At 45.4% G+C, this 15,601-nt stretch overlaps 1 protein-coding gene across 1 annotated transcript in view; it reads right to left on the bottom strand.

Annotated features, from left to right (window-relative positions):
- KPNB1 (karyopherin subunit beta 1) overlaps positions 1–15,601 on the bottom strand; it is a 104,147-nt gene that overhangs the window by 17,914 nt on the left and 70,632 nt on the right. The window contains exons 19-21 of the mRNA XM_069237502.1: positions 8,486–8,591; positions 7,618–7,732; positions 7,012–7,173 (exon numbers count right to left, since the gene is read on the bottom strand). Of these exons, the coding sequence (XP_069093603.1) occupies positions 7,012–7,173; positions 7,618–7,732; positions 8,486–8,591 (383 nt within the window). The remainder of the gene's footprint in view (positions 1–7,011; positions 7,174–7,617; positions 7,733–8,485; positions 8,592–15,601) is intronic.

Below are 15,601 nucleotides of genomic sequence, written 5' to 3'. Positions count from 1 at the left end.
TAAAAGCCTTTATGACAGGAATTCTAAACAGAGAAGTATGCTGTCTATTTTGAAGATAGGCTGATGTTGCCATTACATTAATTTTAATAGATGAATATGCAAGATTTGCTTTTTGTAGGTAAAGCAAACAAAATACAATATCCTGTGCTGATGCACTGAGTGGATTAATCTTTTGGGTTGACCATAACATACAAAACGTTTTTATTTAGCTACATATCTACTTGCAGGTTTACGTGCCTCCTTTAGAATGTCCGTACATTCTGATGTAAGCTGTAGATATCCAAACTATGACCTCAGGAGCCAAACCATCTGGTTGAGAATACTTGGATTGGGATGCCCGATCTGACCTTTGTTTTTGGGTCAATAGGTTTGGTCTGTTTGGGAGTTTGTAATGTGGTACCTACAGACAGATTCAAGTGTTGTGTACCAGTGTTGACATGCCCAGGTGGGAGCTATGAGTATCATGGTAGAGGAGAGGTGCGATGAAATTTGTTGACCAGAAATGGAATTAATGGGAGAGGGGGGGAAAAGCATAAGTAAATATCCCTGACCAATTGATCCACAGAGCATTGCCCTTGGATTGTAGGTGTGGGTACCTGGATGTGAAGTATGGGCATTTTGAGTTTTAGGTTGTTATGAAAAGGTCTATGTCTGGTGTTCCACACATGTGAAAGTAGTGTTGAATTACTTCTGGGTGAATCTCCCATTCGTGTATTTGTTGCTGCGTCCTGCATAAGAGGTCCGCTAGTTGGCTGCGTATCCCTAGGATGCACTCCACTAATAGGTGAATGTGAATCGCCCATTTCCAAAGGGTCTGTGCTAGAAGGGACAATTGAGATGAATGTGTCTCCCGGTTTCTGTAGATAAAACATTGTTGTCATGTTGTCTGTCTTTATTAAGACTGTTGTGTGTGAGATCTGTGGTTGGAATGCTTTGACTACCAAACACACTGCCAGCAATTCTAAGTGGTTTATGTGGTAAGTCTGCTGGATTGAGTCCCATTCTCCCTGCATTGTAAGATTGTGGAGATGGGCTCCCCAACCTGTTGTTGGTGCATCCGTGGTGATTATGGTCTGTCGCACAGGGTCCTGAAATGGCCGCCCTTTTGATAAGTTTGTGTAATTCCACCTTTGCAGAGTTTAAGTCTGGCGGTCCAACAACACTAGATCTTGCAATTGACCCTGTGCCGGACACCATTGTTGTGAGACACTATTGCAGGGGTCTCATGTTTAAACGTGCATTGGGCACTGTTGATATGCAGGATGCCATCATTCCGAAGAGTTTCATGATAAATCTTACTGTGTAAGTTTGATTGTACTGGAGATGAGATACGAGACAAACGCTTGAATTCTTTCTGGGTTTGGGTAAGCTAATGCAGACTGAGTTTTCAGAATTGCTTCCAAATATGGTTGTATCTGCGCTGGCCGAAGGTGAGACTTCTGGTAATGGATTGTGAACCCTAGACTGTGTAGGGTATAGATTGTTTATGATATTGACAAGTTTGAATGGTACTGGCTTTTATTAGCCAGTCATCTAGATAAAGACGTGTATACAATGTCCAAGGTATGCTGCAACCACTGCTATGCATTTGGTAAATACTCTTAGTGCTGTTACTCCAAAAGGTAGCACTTTGAACTGGTAGTGCTTGCCTGCTATTACAAACCTTAAGCACTTGCGGTGTTCTGGATGTATAGCAATATTGAAGTAAGCATGTTTTAGATCTAATGCTGTCATGTAGTCTTGTTTTTGTAACAGGGGGATGACATCCCATAGAGTGACCATGTGGAAATGCTCTGAGAGAATGTACTGATTGAGAGCTTTGAGATCGAGTAGTGGTTTGAGAGTGCCATCCTTTTGGTATGAGGAAGTGTAGAGCATATACTCCTGTCCCCTGATGATTGATGGGTACTACATCTATTGCACCTTCGAGTAGAAGAGATTCTACCTCTTGTTTTAAGAAATGTGTTCCGTAGAAAGTCTGTGTGAACGAGGGGGAATGTTTGGTGGAGTGGAGATGAGTTCTAGTCAATAAGCATTGTGAATAATTGATAGTACCCATTGATCTGATGTAATTTGCTGCCAATTATGGTGGAAACGTTGCAGTCTTCTTCCCACAGGAGATGTGTGCTGTGTGGGGATGGAGAGAAAGTCACTGCTTTGGTGAGGTGGAGGCACCTCTTGTGGCAGTGGATTTGCCCCTACCTCTGAAATTGTGTCCTCTATAGGAACCCCTGAAAGATCCCCTAGAATAATACTGTTGTCCCCGTTTGGGGTATAAAGCACCCTCTGAATTGGGGCTGACCAAAAGCGCCCCTAAAAGGTGTGGTGTAAAGGGCGCCCATGGCTTTTGCTGTATCGGAGTCCTTTTTTAATTTTTCCAATGGTGGTATCCACCTCAGGTTTGAATTCTGAGGACGGCAACTAAGCATGCCTTCTAATTATAACACTGGTATTTATTCCCCTAGCTGCGTTGTCAACAGCATCTAGGGCGGATCTGATTTGATTGTTGGCCATGGCTTGTCCTTCTGCCACTACCTGCTGTGCCCTTTTTTGGTATTCTGCAGGGAGATATTGAAGGAACTCCTGCATTTCATCTTAATGGGCCAGGTCATACCTGGCTAAAAGAGCTTGTGAGTTGCCATTCTTGCCTGCTGCATCAAATCTGTGGCTCTGTATCAGGTGAAGTAGCATCCCCTGTGGATGGACTATTTGCCCTTTTCCTAGCTGCACTGACCACGATCGAATCAGGGGGCAATTGTAGTGGAATAAAAAAAAAAAAGGGATCTGATGGTGCAGCTTTATATTTTTTATCCACCCTAAGTGTTTAGTACCATAGCTTTTGCCTACTCTTTAAAAATGTTATCAGCATGTTTTAGCATGCCTGTTAGCATCGGCAAACATTGATATTGTTTGGTAGAAGATAGGGTGTTGAAAAGGAAATCATCCTCTGAGCTCAGAGTGCAGCTGCACATTGTGTTATGTGGCTGCTCTAGCAATGACCTGATTATAGGCCGTGGTGTCTTCAGGCAGAGATGGTCTTGTGGGATACAGATCATGGTCATTAGATGGAACTGGGTCAGAATCTTACATATCCCATGGGTCGATATTATAAGGAGTGTCACTCATATAATCCCCATGTGAGGAAACACCCTCAAGGCAGTGGTGCTTTGTAAACATATGCACCAAAAAGCAGGCAGCCCCCACTCACTGCCCCAATGCAGGCATCCTTGCGCCAGGTGGAATGGGCTCTCTGGCCCTCAAGGGACCTCTTCTTGACCAGTGCCAAATAGAACTTAATGTAGACGACAAGCCATCTTCACACGGTCTTTTGCACTGTCCTGTCCTCCTTTGCACCAGAGAAGGACAAGAAAAAGAGGATAGAACAAAAGAATGAGGTAGACTATGTAAATCTTCAAAGTCCTTTTTGGATAAAGGCCATGTAGCCACTCCTTTTCAAGGGATGAGGTGAAGCAAAGAATGCAGTCAAGGTGTCATAACCTTAAAGAGAACCACCCAGATTCTCAATACCAATTTGTCCAGGAAGAAGTTAGTTTAGGGCAGTCGTACCAACAGCACCTAAAGCTCACAGAAATGGGGTGTAGACTATAAAACTTTGCAGCAGACCTGTGCACAGGCTTGAAGGGCATGCACACAAGGAGTGTTAAGAGCAGTTTAAAGTTCCACTGGGGCATCATATAAATAGTTTGAGAGGAAAGGAGTACAGTCTTTGAAAATTGCAATATATGATTAAAGGACAGCTGGCCCAATAAACACACAAGACTGAAAGGGCAGATAGTAATCTTTCACTGGTACCACTGGAAGGTTATGCTAGGCTAAGGAAAGAATAAGAACATCAGAAAGTTTGGCTGGGGCTAGCAGGGGGTTGTGTACAACTAGATAAATTTGTCCCAGCTTGGTTTGAATCTGTGAAAGGGGTCTGGCAGCAAGGAACAACTGCCACTCACCCTGCAAGCCAATCTGATAGGAAGGCAAAGGATCAGGCTCAGAAGCTCTGGATACACGTTCCTGGTCTAGTTTGGGGTAATCAAGAGGGCTTGAGTTTGACCTTTCCTGATCAACTTCAGAACTAGAGGCTAGGTAAATATGTTTGGGTACCTTGGAGGACACTCCAGTGCACATTCCAGAAACTGACAAACCGATCTAACCAGAGCTCCTTTCCCCTCACCACCCCAACCTCCCCCAAGTATACAAAGCTGTCCTACACTACCTCCAGATGGAGATGCCACTTGTGATTTGCCAGAAGCCTAGTCAGATGGTGCTCGGTCATTCAGGGATTCTGCTAAGTAGCTGGCATTCTGGAAGAGATTAGGTGTCAATCCATCTCCAAAGTAGCACAGCGTCCTGGTACAGTGCCCAGGACCATACTCTTCCTTGCCTGTTGCAGTACCACATGGCAGTATGTTGCCCTGAGAACCTGCAGCAGTCTCCCTTTGAGATATGGTATGGAAGGCTGAGGGCCAAGTGGATCGCCAGAATTTCCAGTAGATTGATTCAGAATAGGCTCAGGCAGAACACCAAGGTCTCTAGGTGAAATCTGCCATCCCTGATGCTCACTAGGATTTGAGGTCCCGCTGCAGGGCTCCAATGTGTCACCTGGTGTTGTGGAAGAGTAGGATGCACAAGGCCAAGAAGCCTGAGCTATCTTCTATGAGACTCACTGCACAGGTAAGTCCTTAAAAGCCACTGTGCATAAAATGTCCCCAATGAATAGAAGATTGTGTGGGGATTCAGGGGGTCTCAGTACATTGTGTATGTTACTGGCGCCCGCCTCCAGCAGTCACTTGTGGAGGTAATGGATGTCTGAAAGGCTGTGACCACCACTGGGGGTGTGGGGGGGGGGGGGGGGGGGGTTAACAATGGTAGGGCTGAAGGTGAGCATAGTATGTTGGCAGTGTTTCTGGCTGACTGAATCAAAGGTAACACCTGTGGGACTGCAAGACTGGTATATGGAAATAGGAGTACTGGAAGACCAAGGACACCACCAAGGTTTGTGTGTTCGGGACAGGTAGTATCTGAGCAGATTGAACATTCAGAATTGATCTTTCCACAAAGGAATTCACTGGGCAAAGATCCACAATGGCCTTTGATGAGCAGATTGTGTGAACAAGCAGCATTCCTTCTCTGCCGTTCAATAGCACTCTTGGAGAGTGCAAGCGTAACCTACATCAGAACGGTGAAGTGCTCTTCCAAGATTCGTTCTGGCATGTGAGGAAAATAAAGGTGTTGCACAGTCCCTTTGAATTATTTGTTGGACCCATTTGACTTAAACTGCCAGTCAGATAATATGAAGGGGGAGAAAGCCATCACCAGACTACTCTGTAGTGTTCTGAGGGGATGTTCTAGAGTCTGGGCCAAAAAGAGGATTGAGACCCTGCAGATAATTTAGTCGCACTAGATGCACCAAGTTAGAGCCAAGCAGATGTGGTTTCAGGAGTGTCCCTGTTTTCCATAAGGCCATGCTGTACCTGTAAGACAGAAATAGGTTTGGAAGTATGTACCACAGACAGTATTGGAGGTGGGTTTGATCTACCAATGATAATCCATCAATAGGCCTCCCAAACCAGAAGTCTGAATCTGACCAGCTATGAGATGCAGTCTTGCCTCTTTGAAGGCAGTTATCTGCTGTGGTGTCCCTGTCGACCCAAGAAACTCTTGAAAGAAGCACCACTGATTTGGAGACAATTAACTGAGTTCCTATGGGGGAGGAGAAAGCGGTCATCTCTGAGGAAACGTAAGCCTTCCAGAAAGTCTTGCTGCCGAAATATGAAAAACTCTGGCTTGGTCTTTCTGTAGGAAAATTAAATTGTGAGCAAGTAGTCTAGGTCCCAGCTGAGATTGTTAATATAATTAATATTAGCTCAGATCCTCTGATGACCCAGCATCTGCCATTGAAGCTCTTGACGTCAAAGTTCAGTGTCTTGGACCTTCATGTAGTCGAACTAGCATTAGACAGCAAACATGTTGGTGCAGAGGTATATTTCAACATCAGCTGGTGCCCCAAGAATGGCAGAAGCATCTATTGAGATGACAATGGACCCCCGAACCACCCTCCCCCCCCCCCCCCCGCCCACTTTTTGAATCTTCTTTCCAGGAAAGCCCTCTTGGGAGAGTGTACGATCCTAGCAGAAGGCTTCCACCCCTGGTGTGCTTTCTCCTCATCTTCAGCCGGAGGTCAAATTGCCCCGTCTTCTCCTCTGTCTAAGTGCTCTCCTTGTCATTTTCTGGCACAATTCACAATTTGTGACAGAGTGGGAAGAGTGTAAATATACACAGTGTGGATAGACGGCAGCCTGTTGTATTAGATGCAAAGAGGCATAACACCCCAAAAAAGAAAACTGCTCAGAGGAATAAATATAAAAAAAATAGCCCTCTAGTTGTCCATGACCACCTCCCATCATGAAACAAAGTGTTCAAAGATCACAAGGTAGAAAACAGGACTGCTACTAGGGACAAACTACTAGTTACAATGTATGCGGGCAGATGGTAGGTGCTAGGTTCTCAAAGTTTTGTGACCTAATTCAGTGTTAACCTAACCTACTGTAATCCAAACTTCTATATTGTCCTACGCTAGTGGTTGCATTTTGTTTATCCATCAAGGTGCTGCAATGAAGGCTCTTCTACTACTTTAAATTACCAATTTAAGAGAAAAATAAAAATATAATCCTAACCCGTTTTCTTTGGATAGGAAGTTAATTTGGAACTTTGAAGTGTCCACCTCTAGTGAAATTTTATCTGCTGCATGAAGAACAGTGTTCCGGGATTCCCTGCAGACTAGTGGGAATATTTCACTTTGACTATCAGCGAGGACCCTAATATGCAGATGACTGCCTGTTGCAAAATTCCCAAACTGAAAGCTAGGACTTCAGAATAAATCACAAAATAGAAGAAAGCATGTATAGCAGAACCAAGCTGCAACATCAGTAATTAAGGTTACTGTTGACCCAGATCAAAAATGCCCACTCTTAAGTGCAAGCTTCTCAGCTATCTTACCAAGCTTGATTCTTCAGTTTTCTCAGTTCCTTAGTTGCCCACGTTGATAGGGTCTTTGTTTTGGTCGTCTTTGATCTCCTCCCTTCTGTAAGAAGCTCATGGATCATAGGTCTTGCTTCTACTAGTTTCAGTACATCCTTACCAAAGGCCGTACACAAATCACTGCAAGGAATATCGAATATATATTTAGAGAGTTTAGAGAAGTCGCTTTGTAAGCGCACCAAAGATAAACACTTATTACACAAGCAAGAGCTAGTGCTTATTCAAAACAGCTTTGTTTACGGACAGTGTGGGCAAACCACATTCACTGACTTCACAACACAGTAACAATAAGCAACAGGTGGTAACAAACTTAATTGTGCAGATTCCCACTAAAATCAGGCTTTAAACTAAAGATACATTCCATGTTCCATAAGAGAGGGAAGTTTACTCACAGATCAACACCATCCTTAAGCCCATGCAATTGGAGAACCTTGTTTTGTTGAACAAGCTACCAAGAACACAACCATTAATGTTCAACTAATTCCTCTTTGCATGTATCCACATTCTAACCTGTTACTACTGATTACACATAAGTTGCCCTGCTGCACATGAGGTTTCACTTACCCTATTAATCCTGCTCCACAGGCAACTACTCCATCAGTGTGGTCTTCATCTCCAGCAATGTGATCAATGAAAGACAAGATAAACTCCACTCTGGGCTGCACAAGCATCACATCCGCTGCCAAGCATGGAAATTAAACTCAGTTGACACATCGCCACAGGACTCACAAATTAAATAGCATGATCTCACTAACGTTAAGACATTAAATATTTATAGTACAGTTTACACACTAAAGCATTCCATGGCGAAGGATGGAGGAACAAGAGCAATTAAAACTAGAAAGGCCCTACAGGAGCTCAATGCAGGAGGGAATAGGTAGATCTGAAGCTGCTTCAGGATGATTCAACATCCCAGGAAAATGCATGTCGAAATGAAGCTGCAACAGAAGCAATTTAAACGCCTTTTTGCTCACAGTAGGTGTAGGGACGTTGGCAATCAAATGAAACATTGTGCAGTAAACTTCCGATCCAAAGGTGGTTAGGTCTCAAGAATCTGGCCATCCGACCACCTAAAAACCTATTTAGCATCTGTAATATACAGGATGACCACGACCATCTGGGTCACTGTGGACAGTTTCCATTCCTGAATTTCTGGGTGATAATTAAGAGTTCTGGATGTTGCAGTCATGTTGTGTTCCCTTTGAACATATTTGACTGGCAAACCTGAAAATGATTTGTGGATGAAATGTTCACAGCTGGAGACAGAACTAGGACTAACTACTTAATTCCAGGTCACTGAGGCACTATTTCCCCACACATTTTTGTTGGTGGTAGGGTCGAAGGAGTTCCGCAAAACATTCAAGGACATTACAAACTCAAAAACAGGTAGCTAAAACCAAGCATGCCTGCAATACTGCCAAATATTACTCACGGTGCACATTCTCCTGATCTCCTTTAAGGCCCTGGATGATACCAGTGTAAGCTTCAAGGCACCCCTCCCTCAGCTCATTCAAGTAGTCCACCAAGTCATAATCTGTCTGAAAGTGGGAAACAGACATTAGCCTACAGAGAAATATTACATCTTTCAAAATGACAAGGACAGCAGCATAAAACCAAGAGAAAAATAACTTACTTTTAAAAGTACCCCACACTTGGATACTGCAGTGACAAGTCTATTACAAAAACAAATACCTTATTGTCTGGGTGTTTATTGGTTTGAGCCACGACGGACTTTGTCTGCACGCAAAGGTAAATTTGAATGAACATTGTTTACGGCACAAACATGAAAAGGCCCATACATTGCAGGATGGAAAGGTTAAGCAGAGCACCTTGAATTTGTAAAGGGAGGCAGATTCTTTAGTTTCACAAAAGACTCACTGTCAGCAGTCACCCGTTTCAGTGTTCCCAAAATAAAGGTTCGGGATTCTGTTCTACGGGTGGGCTTGAGGGTGCCCAAGACTCCCGCTGCGGAGTCAGGGAGGCTGTTCTAGGCCACCATAGGGGCTGCTGTGACCATGCTCTCCCTTCTGGTGGCGGGTGCCCTGGTGGCCACGGCACTTTTCTCGCTTCTAGCCTACCTTCTGAAAGAGGGATCACAACCTGCCTTCCTGAAACATAACACTAGAGACTAACCCTGGGCTCCTCAGAGTAGGATGCAATAGGTCTTCAGAGTGCAAACAGACTTGCAAAAGGTTTCTGCTAGGGGTGGCTGAGCAATAATCCTGCGGGCCTCCGAGGAGTTGAGGGTTTTTTTTTCTTTTTTTTTTGGTAATCCGGAGAATACTGGGGGAAGCTCTTCCCAGACCTGTTCTTAAAGGAGAACTGATGAGGATGTAAATGACCAAGATGAAAGAAAGACATTGCCATTTCAATTTGGTTAGGTATAAACAGCAGGGTTGTAGCAACACCTTTGACAGCACAAGAAAATAGTACGGATTCTTCATTTTAAAAAGTTTCCTCCAGCGTTTGACTAGATGGGATTTTTTTATTTCCTCAGTCACCTTTTACCTGCACCAGACAGACTGGTACGTGAGTCAGACATTCATTGCAGTGATGTGTATATACACAGCACCAAATGGTGAACTCTATATCCACTATTTTCCCACCCCATAGAACCATGTCACTATTGGGCAAGAGATCTTAAATGCCTGGGTTTACAAACATACTTCTGATCAGCCTTTATGGTGTTTCTGGGGCTGAACTAGTGTGGCAGAAAGCAACATAAAACATGTGGTCAAGGGTGGATGTGAAAGTGGGAGACTTACTAGGCAGGAAAGATCAGAACATTTAATGACTTAAGGCAGTGGCTTCTTAACCTGCTGATTTCTGGGGGACTGGGGTGGCCTTCCTTCTGTACCCTGTCCGCCTCTATTAGTGAATATCAATGCTTCAATCGGGGACACCAACCATTCATACTAGATTCTGTTAGCTTTGTGGCTGCAGGGCAAGTACAGCAAAGGATACCAACTTAATTTTTAACCTTGAAATAAATTCCTTCATATTCCCACAAAGTTTACATTTATTCAATTTTACATTGAGCTTTACAGGTATATTTCTAATAAAGTACATAAGCAGAAAAATGATTTTAAACACCTGAAATGTCAAATCAATATCCCCTTGAATGGCAGTACTATGAATCTGAGATAAAAAAAACAGACCACTATTATGGACACCCTTACTGATCTGCTTCCCACCCCTTCCTTCACTCCCACCAACAGCCACTATGCTAGTCCGAATTCTCTCCTACCTCAAAGCCACACCTGACAATGACCTCCATGCGAGTATTCCTGGTATGAACATAATGAGTCTGCTAACTCAGTAACACACACACTGTGTGGTGCCAGATGTGTTCCTGGCCCTTTACTTAGTCTTTTTTTGGATAGGCTTAGGTAGGACATAAGCAGTGCCTCAAAGACATTTTCTGCAAATCACGCCACTGCGTCAATACGTTTATAAAGATAGCAAATCAGTGGGTAGATGCAAGAACAAAGCTTTGCCATAAAAAATTATTTGAACTCAAGGCTAATCACCTTTTAGGAGTAGGCCCAGCCAGCTGGTCATGGATTTTTAACATGCAATTGGTCACATAATGGTACTGAAGCACTGTGCTGCACTGGCGACTAGAGTACCAATAGGATTAGTGAGCCTTTCTCCAAACCATGTCTTGTCAAATGATTTTGGATATTTTGTCCTAAAGGCCTATTTTCTGAGACACTGAATGCCTGAAGTGTTAAGTAAACATTAAAAACTGACACTAATGGGTCAAAATGCAATTTGTTTGTCAGGATCATTGTTCGAGACTTGCTGTATGTGTGTTAATTTTTGGCTGCTACATTTTGGAACCTCCATCCTGACCAGTATCAAGAACTTGTAATGGAGGCTCTGAAACCGCTGAATCACACGAACCCAGCACTGACATAACAGCATACAATAGCCAGGATTTGTTTTCCATGAGTGGGAGCATGACTGCCCTGAGCTTCATGGCCCCAATCTATAGAAAAGTGAATTGCTCAGCTGGATTTGTAGTTAGCCAGCTGTAGCTAGTAGAGTGCTGCAAAAGTTACTCAATTTGTCATTCTTTTCTGCTTTACCTTGTAGTGCACACCCAGAACAGCATGTGGGTGTGATTGCTGGAGGTCACAGTACCAATGCTGGTCTCATGAGGTGGCGAGTAGAAAGGGCTGTACAAATCGAGCCAGCCGTACTGAATGCCTATATTCCTGCATCCCTGTAAAACTACCACTTACTCAGATGAAAACATTACCCATTCTTTATGATCCTGGGGAGGCACTTAATGGCTCCACCAGACACTAAGTAGTATGGCTCCGCTGCACAAATGAAAATTTTCCCTTCCATGTCTTCCGGTGGGAATCAGGATGTCCAACACCTGTGAGAGCAAAGTGATGGAAGATGATGTAGGACATGCCAAAGACAAGTCTACCCATCAATGGAGGGGTTATTGATGCTGTAGGAAGCTGGCCTGGTGTGTTGTGGACACCCATAGTGATCCTCACTATGGAGTGCAGTGTACTCAATAGACTAGTAGTGGACATTCCTGTGGAAAGGAACCAGTGAGAGTGGTAAGGCAACTGCCACCAATGTAAGAAGCTGGCCTGGTGTGGAGGACACCTCTAGTATTTACAACTTATACCAGGTTCAGCCAACCCCCTATTACTTAGTAACAGGGTCTAGAAAGCCAGGGCTCTCGAGGGGTAGCTGTGGATGAGCAGCCAAGACTTATCTAGGAGTGTAAAGCACCTGCAATATCACACTAGTCACACAGCAACTTATCGCACATGAAAGAAACCACATAGGGTTACAAAAATAAAGGTACTTCATTATGGTAACACTAAACTAACTAGATTACGTCGCAGCAGTCTCCCAACTGTTATGTACACATACAGCAATAGTTAGGAAAACAAGCATTGGTAAGAAATAGTAGGGAATAGCTAAGGTCCTAGGGGAGGGCCAAACCATATACTAAAATAGTGGAATGCAAAGTTCTCCCTCCCCCCCCCCCCCCCCCCAACCCAAGGATGTGGCGTAGTTAGTCGGGAGCTGGGAGAACCCAGAACCCAAAGAGGTGAGTACTTAGTTGACCCTCCCCCACCCCACCCACAGTGACCATGACAGCAGAGGTACATTACCTGGTTTTCCCCATAGGCTATCAAGGGAACCTAGAAAAGGAACTTTGCAGAACAGGACCAGACCAGAGGAACCCAAAGGTGGATTCTCGAAGAAGAGTGTAAGGAAATGCCTCCTTGGCATGGTTACCCCCTGACTTTTTGCCTTTGCCGATACTAAGTTTTGATTTGAAAGTGTGCTGAGACCTGCTAACCAGGCCCCAGCACCAGTGTTCTTTCCCTAACCTGTACTTTTGTTTACACAATTGGCACACCCTGGCATCCAGGTAAGTCCCTTGTAACTGGTACCAAGGGCCCTGATGCCAGGGAAGGTCTCTAAGGGCTGCAGCATGTCTTATGCCACCCTGGGGACCCCTCACTCAGCACAGACACTGCTTGCCAGCTTGTGTGTGCTGGTGAGGACAAAACGAGTAAGTGGACATGGCACTCCCCTCAGGGTGCCATGCCAACCTCACACTGCCTATGCAGTATAGATAAGTCACCCCTCTAGCAGGCCTTACAGCCCTAAGGCAGGGTGCACTATACCATAGATGAGGTCACCAGTGCATGAGCACTGGGCCCCTACAGTGTCTAAGCAAAACCTTGGACATTGTAAGTGCAGGGTAGCCATAAGAGTATATGGTCTGGGAGTCTGTCATGCACGAACTCCACAGCACCATAATGGCTACACTGAAAACTGGGAAGTTTGGTATCAAACTTCTCAGCACAATAAATGCACACTGATGCCAGTGTACATTTTATTGTAACATACACCCCAGAGGGCACCTTAGAGGTGCCCCCTGAAACCTTAACCAACTACCCGTTTAGGCTGACTGGTTTTAGCAGCCTGCCACACTCAAGACATGTTGCTGGCCACATGGGGAGAGTGCCTTTGTCACTCTGTGGCTAGTAAAGCCTGTACTGGGTGGAGATGCTTATCACCTCCCCCTTGCAGGAACTGTAACACCTGGCAGTGAGCCTCAAAGGCTCACCCCATTTGTTACAGCACCCGAGGGCATTCCAGCTAGTGGAGTTGCCCCCCCCCCCCTCCGACAACGGCCCCACTTTTGGCGGCAAGGCCAGAGGAGATAATGAGAAAAACAAGGAGTCACTGGCCAGTCAGGACAGCCCCCAAGGCAAACTGAGCTGAGGTGACTGACTTTTAGAAATCCTCCATCTTGCAGATGGAGGATTCCCCCCAATAGGGATAGGAATGTGACCCCCTCCCCTTGGGAGGAGGCACAAAGAGGGTGTAGCCACCCTCAGGGCTAGTAGCCATTGGCTACTGCCCTCCCAGACCTAAACACACCCCTAAATTCTGTATTTAGGGGCTCCCCAGAACCTAGGAACTCCGATTCCTGCAACCTAAGAAGAAGAGGACTGCTAAGCTGAAAAACCCTGCAGAGAAGACGGGGACACCAACTGCTTTGGCCCCAGCTCTACCGGCCTTTCTCCCCCCCTTCTAAAGACACTGCTCCACCGACGCTTTCCCCAGGGACCAGCGACATGTGAATCCTCAGAGGACTGCCCTGCTCTAGAAGGACCAAGAACTCCCGAGGACAGCAGCTCTGTTCACCCAAGACTGCAACTTTGTAACAAAGGAGCAACTTTAAAACAACTTGCGTTTCCCGCCGGACGCGTGAGACTTGCTACTCTGCACCCAACGCCCCCGGCTCGACTTGTGGAGAACAATCACTTCAGGGAGGACTCCCCGGCGACTGCGAGACCGTGAGTAGCCAGAGTTGCCCCCCCCCTGAGCCCCCACAGCGATGCCTGCAGAGGGAATCCCGAGGCTCCCCCTGACCGCGACTGCCTGCTTCCCAGATCCCGACACCTGGTAAAGACCCTGCACCCGCAGCCCCCAGGACCTGAAGGATCGGAACTCCAGTGCAGGAGTGACCCCCAGGAGGCTCTCTCCCTTGCCCAGGTGGTGGCTACCCCGAGGAGCCCCCCCCACTTGCCTGCATCGCTGAAGAGACCCCTTGGTCTCCCATTGATTTCAATTACAAACCCGACGCGTGTTTACACACTGCACCCGGCCGCCCCGTGCTGCTGAGGGTGTACTTTGTGTGGACTTGTCTCCCCCCCGGTGCCCTACGAAACCCCCCTGGTCTGCCCTCCGAAGGCGCAGGTACTTACCTGCAGGTAGACTGGAACCGGGGCACCCCCTTCTCCATTGAAGCCTATGCGTTTTGGGCACCACTTTGACCTCTGCATCAGACCGGCCCTGAGCTGCTGGTGTGGTAACTTTGGGGTTGCTCTGAACCGCCAACGGTGGGCTACCTTGGATCCAAACTTGAACCCCATAGGTGGTTTACTTATCTGCAAAAACTAACTAACTCTTACTCCCCCCAGGAACTGTTGAAAATTGCACGGTCTAGTTTTAAAATAGCTATATGTGATTTATTTGAAAACTGTGTATGCTATTTTGATTATTCAAAGTTCCTAAAGTACCTACCTGCAATACCTTTCATTTGAAGTATTACATGTAAAATTTGAACCTGTGGTTCTTAAAATAAACAAAGAAAATATATTTTTCTATACAAAAACCTATTGGCCTGGAATTGTCTCTGAGTGTGTGTTCCTCATTTATTGCCTGTGTGTATACAACAAATGCTTAACACTACTCCTTTGATAAGCCTACTGCTCGGCCACACTACCACAAAATAGAGCATTAGTATTATCTCTTTTTGCCACTATCTTACCTCTAAGGGGAACCCTTGGAGTCTGTGCATACTATTCCTTACTTTGAAATAGTGCATACAGAGCCAACTTCCTACATTGGGGGCAGCGGTGGCATACAAGACTTTGCATTTGCTGGACTACTCAGCCAATACCTGATCACACGACTAAATTCCAAAAATTGTCATTAGAAACTGATTTTTGCAATTTGTGCTATTTTTCAAAAAATTTAAAAGTCCTGCTAGGGCCTTGTGTTAGTCCCTGTTAGCATTTCTTTTAGAGTTTAAAAGTTTTGTGAACGTTTGAATTGGGTTCTAGAAATAGTTTTAGATTCTTAAAAAGTATTCCAACTTTTAGAAACATAATGTCTGGTGCAGAAGAGAATGTGATGGAACTCGACCTCACACCTTACCTCCATCTTAAGATGAAGGAGCTAAGGTCTCTCTGCAAAATAAAGAAAATCCCAGTTGGCTTAAGACCCTCCAAACAACAGCTCCAGGAGCTGCTGGCAGAGTTTGAAAAAGCCAACCCCTCGTAGGATGACCTCCCAGAGGATGTTAGTGACTTGGAGGAGAATTCCCCCCCTTCCAGTCCTAATTAGGGAGATCAGGGCCCATCAAGCCCGGTCTCCAAAAATAATAGTCAGATGCTGCTTCCCTCACAGGAGGGTCCAGCACCTCTGTAATCACCGAGGAGAGCCTCAGTGAAGATGACCTCCTGTTAGCCAGGATGGCCAAAAGATT

The sequence above is a fragment of the Pleurodeles waltl genome, chromosome 6 (genome assembly GCF_031143425.1).
Source record: "Pleurodeles waltl isolate 20211129_DDA chromosome 6, aPleWal1.hap1.20221129, whole genome shotgun sequence".
Classification (NCBI taxonomy): domain Eukaryota; kingdom Metazoa; phylum Chordata; class Amphibia; order Caudata; family Salamandridae; genus Pleurodeles; species Pleurodeles waltl.
Note: the sequence above shows the minus strand (reverse complement) of the source record. Positions and strands in the feature narration are given on the sequence as shown.